At 46.2% G+C, this 9,342-nt stretch overlaps 1 protein-coding gene across 1 annotated transcript in view; it reads left to right on the top strand.

Moving 5' to 3' along the window:
* PDE6D (phosphodiesterase 6D) overlaps positions 1 to 9,342 on the top strand; it is a 43,757-nt gene that overhangs the window by 33,125 nt on the left and 1,290 nt on the right. Inside the window, exons 2-4 of the mRNA XM_006022434.3 lie at positions 770 to 858; positions 5,356 to 5,481; positions 6,330 to 6,435. Coding sequence (XP_006022496.1) covers positions 770 to 858; positions 5,356 to 5,481; positions 6,330 to 6,435 — 321 coding nt within the window. The remainder of the gene's footprint in view (positions 1 to 769; positions 859 to 5,355; positions 5,482 to 6,329; positions 6,436 to 9,342) is intronic.

Here is a 9,342-nt window from a genome sequence, read left to right as displayed (position 1 = left end):
GGTGATGTGTTTTCTCCAGTATATATTAGTTGGAAATGGTCAACATGGCTAATAATAAGCATGCAGTTCAAGTGAAAGCTGAATATGTACACGTACAGCTCTTGTGGGACTAACTTGGTCATGACTTGGTGCATTTGGTTTTAAACCAGGAGAGGAAAGTGCTGCGACTGGAGACTGGGCGTGTCCAGATGAGTGTGTGCATGCGTTTCCTTGGGGACAAATAGCAGTGGCACATAGCTGTCCCTGGGGAATGCCCATGCACACATGCTCTGGCATGCGGCAAATGGCCCTGGGTGGGGTAGGGGAGGCTGGGGCCAGCACTTGGGCTGGCTCCAGCAGCTTTACCTGGGTTGTGGGAGCTTCCAGCAGTGGTGATCCAGCAGCAGGGAGCCTGGCCAACAGTCAGAGCGTGGCTCTAGCTGGCCAGTTTCTAGTTTCAGGTGACACACTGCCGCCACATGCGCCACCCCACTTTCATCTAGTGTGGGGTTTTTTGACAGGAGGATTTATCGGTGTCAACCCCCACCATGCTGCAAATTAGCAGTGCAAGGAATGCTTGCATGTGTGGGGTATGCAGTGCTGAAGACAGGTCTGCAATGCTACATAGCACACACGCACACTCATCTGGATGCGCCCGGTGTGGCCATCCAAAGTTTATTGCAACTCAGCTGCTTAATTCAAACAACCTTGTTTCAGCATGTGATAAAGGATGGTGGACACAGTTTAACAACGGGCCCAGTTTATTTTTCCTTAATTGCGTCTCAATCAGAAATTGGATGAACCTTCGGGATGCGGAGACGGGGAAAATCCTCTGGCAAGGAACAGAAGATTTGTCCGTGCCGGGAGTGGAGCATGAAGGTATTGCGTGGCTTCACTGGGTATCTTGGGCTGGTAATGCTTGTGGGCACTGCTGCAGTCAGCGGGCGCAAGGTGAAAATAAGCGTAACTCTTGCAGTGCCTTGGGGTGAGAAGTCTTACATCTTTGCTTTCCATTTCTTTTTTCTGTCCTAGGTAATGGTATGAAGGCTTTTTCTTTTCTACCCTTGGAATCCATTCCCACAGGCCTAGCACAGTGCTCCATTTCCCATTATGTTTTCATCTTGCAAGAAAGTGCTTTCCTATTTAATATCCCATGCAAGCTTATCCATAATGGAAGGCAATTGAAAGGGAACTTACAAGTGTAGAGAACCTGTCACATAGGGTCGGGTCTGGCCTCAGCAAATTCATGCAGAAGGGCATTTCTGATTAAGTGAGCAGCATGCAAGGGCAGGTAAAGAGTGGAGTGAACTTGGCCTTGTGCTTACATCAGTGTCACTTACTGGTGTGCACATTGGGGGAAGCAGCTGGATCCTGAAGAATAAAGGCGTATGTATGAATTGGGAAGTCTGTTACTGCCACAGGTCGGCCACCAGTTTATAAAGGTATATGGTACCAGAGTGGACAACGGGAGCCATTACCCCTTTTGTAAATGATGATAACACTATCAGAGTAGAGGGGGTGGGTAATCTCGGCCGTAGGGGACTGTACCGCACATGGTTAATCCGCTATTCTTTCAACTAGAGATCTGGGTCCCGAGCTAACTCGAGACAGAAGCGAAGCAAGTTTGCTACCCCTCATCCAGTGCCCAATCTGTCCACTACAGTTAGAAATGATCGGCCATCTCTGCAAAAAGGAGGCCGATGCTGTCATGGGAGGGTCGTGATTCAAAGCTGGAAGATGGAAGCACTGTGGTAAAATGTTAATCCAACCATTTCTGAACTCCACCCAGTTCAGTCTTGTTTATAAGACTCCCCTTAATCTCATACCAGTGCTTTTCCAGCAGCAGGTTAGCAACACTCCTGTTAATGTGTGTAGGAATTTACTCTGCTAGCATCACATACCTGGAGAAAACTTTCAAATCAGGAACACACTACACCGGTTTTGAAACCGAGGCATTGTGTTCAGCAGCATGCATCAAAACCTCAGTACAGCAAGTCCCTTTTTATCGTTGAAACTGGTGGTTCTGCTTTGCCTTTTTTTGCTAGCCACTGTATAGAGAAAGTGTTGAAAAGACAGAGAGTGGCTGACAGGAGCTGTGGGAGAAATGAGATGGCTTGAGGAAGCAGAAAATATCAAGTCAGGTGTTCCTGTTGTTTTCTGGTTTCCTTTTCAGATAGCTTCCCCTCAGAGGCACTAGCACAGGGGTGGGCAAAATGTGGCCCGTGGGCCGGATGCGGCCTGCCAGGCTATTCTATCCAGCCCACGGGGCCCCTAAAAAATTTAGAAAATTAATATTTACCTGCCCCTGGCTGCCTGTCATATGGCCCTCAGTGGCTTGCCAAAACTCAGTAAGCGGCCCTCAGTCAAAAATAATTCCCCGCCCCTGCACTAGCAGCTTGTGAATCCTCTCCCTTCAATGTAGCCAAATAACCCGTTAGACTTCTTGGCTAATTTTAAGTACCGTAGGTTGCCGGAGCATGTGTTTCTGAATGAAGCAAAAGGCTAGGAGCTGGGGCTCGTGAGTTCTGTTCCCAGATTTCTCACTTGCCAAGCTGTATAATTTCTTTCTGCCTTTGACTGCTCCTCCCTGTTAAAAGAAGCAATACTTGCCTATTTCAGAGCTGTTTGGGACTTTATCCCATATGGGGCTATTAATAAATGCCATTATTCAAGGTACAGTTAAGGCCTTCTGCAATACTGCATGCAGTTCTAGTGCTAGTCACCCAGGCTCAGGAAAGTTGAATTCAAACAGCAGCAGGTGCTGACGAAGGCCTTGCTAAGACTTTATTTCACAATCTTCTCTCGCAGGATTGCGATGAATATGATTATTCTGTATAAATAAGTCAGGGGGATAAATGCCAGAAGGGAGAAGAGCTACTTAATCTAAAGGGCATTTGCCTTAGAGCGAGGGAGTACAGCCTGACCGGGAATAAACCGAGACTGGAGCCGTGTCATTTCCAGCCAGCAGAAGGAGAAGGGGGAGGTATTCTGGAACGGCTTCCCAAGAGGGCTAGTGGGGACAAGCATCCTAAGGAGCTTTTAGGTTTAAGATGGACCTGAGAGATCCTGACAGGCTTTAAGATGTGTAGCATGTGCATCTTTGAGGGTATTGCTTTGTCATGGCAATTCATGGTAAGCCCCCAGCTATTGATAGTAGAGGCAAATACATAGCAAATGGGATAAAGATCAGTGAACATTTATTTACACTGGGTGTCTACTGGACTTCAATAGATATTTGTAAAAAATAAGCCTTTTTAAAATTAAATTTGAAATCCTGACACCCTCTATTAAACCCATGCTTACTATTTCCATTTCAAGTAAAGTAATATTTAAAGCAGTGTGCAGTTGCAGTTGAATTTTTTTTTAAAGTGAAATGAGGAAGTCATTTTCTAAGCAGAGAGAGAGCTTTTGCCAGCGGTAGCCTCTTTGGAGGTGCAAAAAAAAAAAAAAAAAGAGTCTGGTCTTCTTTTCAATTTATCTAACTGTGTAAGCGCAGAACACAAGAGTTGGGAAAGCAGGAAAATCTTCTCCTCTTCCCATCTGCGACCAGAAGTGAGGTGTGAAAGGCTGATATCTGCTAGTTCTAAAAAATCTTGAAGGACATTGCGATTAGAAACACACAGTAATAGTTCCACTTCCAAACAGTCAGTTAATTTCATATGCAAGTGTTTATAAAATTGCTTTTATGCATCCTGCACACTTAATTAAAAAAATGAAAAATGTGGCTTTTGCGCCTGTTAATTGAATTTCTATTTCCATCCAAATGCAGCTTGACGCAGAGCAATTCAGCTAGTAAATAAATGTTATTTGCCATTTTCTAACCTAATAAAAATGTAAAAAAATTAAGAATCTGAATAAATATTTGTTAAGGTATTTAATCACTTAAATAAATGCTTATCCCCTGGCTAGGCAGAAGTAGACTCCCATGTAGTGTAAAGGCCATGTCAGCTTACAGCTTAGTGTATTCTAACAAACACCAAGCAATAAGAATCACATTTTCTTCAGCAAAATAACCATAAAATATAAAAGCAAAACAAGATTAAAATGAATTATTTCAGTCAAGGTTTTCTGCCCAATGATTTTAAATCATGATTAAAATGCTGTTATTTAAAAATCAGTCTACCTTGATGTATATGCATGAGATTCCACTTGTAAATTAATAAATAATCTACATTTTTCCATGTTGAAATGCAATCACGAAGAGCTAGTATACTTGCTAATTCTGCAAAAATAGTCCAAAGCCATTAGGGAGGGGAGGGTGTGACATTTCAGGGAGCTCCAGTCCAGGTTTCTCAGATCTGGCATCTGTACCTCTCCCTAAGACTAAAGTGCAGTTCACATCGTGGTCCCCTCTGGCTCTCTAAACCAGCACTGCATTGAGGTCCCACTCCATTAAATGGATTTGCCTGGGGTTTGATGGGCTTTTCCTTTTATTGAACAGCAGCTTTACTGTCTGCTCCTGGACCTTTTGATAGGCTTTCATTTAGTAGCAGTTCCGCTCATAAAAAGTACATTCCATCTGTATTCCCTTGTCTCTATTATTAAATACATTTATATGAAAAGACTGGTATGATGTAAGAATATATATGGATCACATTGCTCAAGAGTGAAGGACTTGGTAGTTTATTAGCGTACTGATCGCCCCATTATCCTTGTTATTAGGACATTTCAGCCCATTAGCTGGTGCTTCCAGATTCCCCCTTCTTCTCTTGTTCCCCCAAAGACAAAAAAATGTATCATCAAGTATATCTTCCTATTGACTGGGACAGGGGGAGACAGCGATAGCCCAGCCACACAGACATTTCTGATTGTCCAGCTCAGTACAGGTTTTGAGACAGTGATCCATCTCAGGATGGCTATTTTGCAAAACAGACTTCTACATTTAAGGGACAGCTCCCAATACATACACAACATGGATAGAATAGTGCTTGCTGGGCTGGAAAGCAGCAATTTGCATTTGATTGGGATTCACAGAGCCCGAGGCAGGAAGCAGAAGCAAGAAGTGTTACCTGTTTAATGTGCAGAGCAGCTCTCCAGCTGCTTGCCAGGTTGAGCACATTGTAAAGTAATTTTCAGTGCTGTAGGTCACATTTTAACCTGGGGAAGTACAGTTTTAGTAGGAGATTGCCAGGTATTAGAAGTCAGGAGGCACATGTTCTAATTCCTGCCTCTGCCACAGACTTTTAAAGCATTCAGCCTTAACCCATTTTGAGCCATCTAAAATGAGCCTCTCTCATAGCTCTTCTGCCCTCACTGAGCTTTGAGCCTCTGTACTAGCACTGGGCAGCATTTCAAAGGATAATGGAATAGTATGTGTAGCAGCCATGTTCATTGCATTGCTGGTCTGAATAATGTTTGTCTCCCTCTGTTTGACAGCTCGAGTTCCCAAGAAAATCCTGAAGTGCAAAGCGGTGTCTCGGGAGCTGAACTTCTCTTCAGCGGAACAGATGGAAAAATTCCGACTGGAACAGAAAGTTTTTTTCAAAGGGCAGTGTCTAGAAGGTATCCTCGTAGGCCATGCACAGCCATGCCATCATGTGGCAAATTGGTCCTTTGTAGAACAGCCGGGATTGCTGGCAGTACAGTGGACTGAGCATGGTTTTTTCAGAATCCCATCAAGGCCGCATGCACATCAGAAGGAACAGGCCCAAGTACTGAAGCCCATATCACTAGTTCTCCGTGTACATTTATGCCAGTAGTCTGGTAATCGTGCTTCAGAGCCTAAAACCACTACAAGCTGCCCAAGGCTGGGAGAAAGCTTCTTTTGCAAACCGGTTCCCCCCTGACTGTCCATTACAGGGATTTTTGCACAGTCCAGTGTAGCATCTGGGGCAGGCCACTATCAGGCTGGATAGCAAACTAGAAGGAGCAGTGGTATGCTTTGGTACTGCAGTTCTTATAAGGCTTCTGTATGACTCATAACTGCAAAATCCGACACGCCTTGTCACATTGCTACACTTGCTTTCAGGTGCATGAGCATACTGAGCTCATAGTCTTCTTTACTGTTAATTGTGCACCTACTCCTTCCAGGCTGGCCTCATGGGGAAGGACCGACCTCTTTATTCCTTGTTCGGCTGGCTTGCATGTCCACTGAGTGTGGAGTGTGTAGAGACTGGCTCCGTGCAGTGGTAAAGGGCACAGGAAACGTCTAGTTTGGAGGAGAGGAGCATGCTTAATGCATTCTGAGTTGTACATTCATTTCTAAATAGTGTTTCCCCTCTGATTTTAAATTACCCGCTGGCAGGGCGTGAGGTGGGTCACTCGGTTCTGGGGGTGTGACAAGGTAGAGAGAGCTCAAGGACCGTTGTGGGGATTTTCTGAAGTGTCTGCCTCTCCTTTTTGCCTTACAGAATGGTTCTTTGAATTTGGCTTCGTGATCCCCAACTCCACAAACACTTGGCAGTCCTTGATAGAAGCTGCACCAGAATCACAGATGATGCCAGCTAACGTTTTAACGTGAGTGGCTTGGGGTTAGTGCACCTGAATTTCCTTGGGGGTGCAGGAGTGAAAGTGGAGGCTTGCTGAAAATGTAAATTGGAAGGGGAGAAGGGAAAGTTGCTATCAGCATTCAGTCAGCTTCGATATTAACAGCTACTGAGATTTAAAGGAATAGAGTCAACCTCATTTTCCTCTTTCCCATAGGCCTAATTTGCTTTGATATAGCCAATAAAACTTTTAAGAAACTGGAATTGATCCTGTATTAGACACTAGAGCTGTCTTTTTTTTTTTTTTTTTTTTTTTAAACGTGACCTCTGAAGGAGTTTTGAATATTTCATCCTCACATCCCAGCCAAGATATTTAACCTCTTCTCAGAGTCCAGCTATTGAGAACTGGCTCTTCCTCAGAAAACACTATAGAGATTTTTCACATGGGGATTGCTCACAGGACCCAGCGTTGGCTTCCAATGCTTATTTCAACACTGTACAGTTTTGCTAGCCGTTAGCTGTATTTCCTTTTTTTTCAGATACAAGATAACCATTAGTCACATAGCACCACGTCAGAGTAAAACTTGCTTTAACCGGCACCTTTGTTTTAGAGGAGATGCTGTTGGAGATCACGCAGGGAGGAGAGAGGAGCAAAGTAGGAAGGGCAATTCTGGATCAAGATGCATATGCTACAGCAGTGATTCTCAACTGGGATACCGCAGCATCCCAGGGTACCACGAGAGCCTTTCAGGGGGCGCAGCCAGTGCTGTGACTGAGTGAAACTTCCTGATGTGCCTTTTGTGGCATCTGACTGAGAAGAGTGGGAGTGCCTAGTGCTGCCTCCCTCTTCCCAGTCTGACCCTGCATGCATCTCCTGGAAATAGGTGCGTGGAGCGTGGCTACTCTTGCCTACATTAGGTTCATTGGGTGAGTGCAGTGCAGGCAGAAGCTGGCACTACTGTGCCCCTTCCTGGTCTGGCTCTGCAGGAGGTGGGCAGGGCAGTTCCACCTGGCTGTTGCAGGACCCTGGTTGAGAACCACTGCATGAAGCTGAGGCAGCATAGCAGCAATTCTCTGCTGGGTCCACCAAATTTAGGAGTTATGGAGGGGCACCCTCAGTCTAGAAAAAGTTGAGAACCGTGGTACCAGGGCATCACTCCAATTAGGAGCTGACGGACAGAGGCTTTGGTAAGATGATGGAAAGCAGTCCTGGAGACTGCTGCTTCCTAAAGGGTCTCCTTAAAAAGAAAAACAACTCCCCCACACCCCAGAACCAGCCTAGACATGAGCCAGCAAACCTCTCTTATTTGCCAGTCACCAGCTGAGATAGAAGGATGAGATCAGCCAGTCACAACACAGAATGTCTGTATCCTCCCCAAAGGCTCTTCCTCTGCAATTTTCCCCTTATTGCTCCTTGCTTGGAAAGAAGCTAGACCCTCAGCGAGGGATTTGAGGCAGCTCTGCCATCTTGGATTTCTATTCCCAGCCCTTTTTAGAGAGATGAAGAGATGCTGAACACTGAGCAAAACACTGGGGAGGAGAATACACCTACTCTGTGCACATGAGCCCATTCTCTGGCTCAGAGCAGGAAAACAGCTCTCCTGAAGGAACAGCTGAGCAAGGACTGCATGATCCAGGGTGCAGGGGGGCTTTTCCAGCCCTCTATTCCCTCTCCTTTAAGTTCCCACCAGTCTTTCTAGGTCTTTCAGTTCTCCATCCTGCCCTCCAAAGGCCTCTTAAAATCCTTTCAGAGGGCTATGCAGTGCCTGAAGGCGTGTCTTTTCTGGTCCGTTTCCTTCAGCCCTAAATCGCCTGCAGCTTAACCCCCTTAAGAGTTTGGGTCTGAAAACATCAGTTGGTACCACACAAGAACCCCCTGAGGTGATTTCCAGGCTGACTGGGAACTTCATTAGTGACCTAGAAGATGGGATGGGGTGTACCCTCAGCAAGTTTGCAGATGACACCAAGCTGGGGGGAGTCATAGATACACTGGAGGGGAGGGCTAGGATTCAGTGTGACCTAGACAGATTGGAGGATTGGGCCAAAAGGAATCTCATAAGGTTCAACAAGGACAAAGTGCAAAGTCCTGCACTTAGGGTGGAGCAATCCCATGCACTGGTGCAGGCTGGGGGTGACGGGCTGGGCAGCAGCTCTGCAGAAAGGACCTGGGGTGACAGGACAAGAAGCTGAATAGGAGCCAGCAGTGTGCCCTTGGTGTCAAGAAGGCTGATGGCATCCTGGGTTGCATTGGTATTGCTAGTTGGTCAAGGGCAGTGATTCCTCACCTCTGTTCAGCACTGGTGAGGCCGCATCTGGAGTCCTGTGTCCAGTTGTGGGCCCCCACTTCAGAAAGGACATGGACAAATTGGAGAGAGTCCAGCGGAAGGCAATGGAATTGGTTCAGTGGCTGGGGCACATGACTTGTGAGGAGGGGCTGAGGGAACTGGGCTTATTTAGTCTAGAAAAGACCAGACTGAGGTGGGATTTAATAGCAGCCTTCAACTACCTGAAGGGGTGTTCAAAAGAGGATGGAGCTGGACTGGTCTCAGTGTTGGCGGATGGCAGAACAAGGAGCAGTGGGCTCAAGTTGCAGCAAAGGAGGTTTAGGTTGGATATTAGGAAGAATTTTCTCACTAGGAGGGTGGTAAAGCACTGGAACAGGCTCCCCAGAGAGGAGGTCCAGTGTGTATCCTTGGAGGTTTTCAAGACCCGGCTAAACAAAGCCTTGGCTGGGATGATGTAGTTGGGGCTGGTCCTGCTTTGAGCAGGGGGTGGGACTAGATGACCTCTTGAGGTCCCTTCCAACCTTAATTTTCTATGATTCTAGATTTCATGCCATCTGAATGGAAGGGCAGGAGGACTTGAGAGACTTGTTCACTTCCAGTGCAGGCCAGAAAATACAGACATGCTTCCCTCTGTCGAGGGCACTGGTTCAGCA

Source organism: Alligator sinensis, unplaced genomic scaffold (assembly GCF_000455745.1).
Source record: "Alligator sinensis unplaced genomic scaffold, ASM45574v1 scaffold301_1, whole genome shotgun sequence".
Lineage (NCBI taxonomy): Eukaryota > Metazoa > Chordata > Crocodylia > Alligatoridae > Alligator > Alligator sinensis.
The sequence above is the reverse complement of the archived record's forward strand: the minus strand, read 5'-3'. Positions and strand labels throughout refer to the sequence as shown.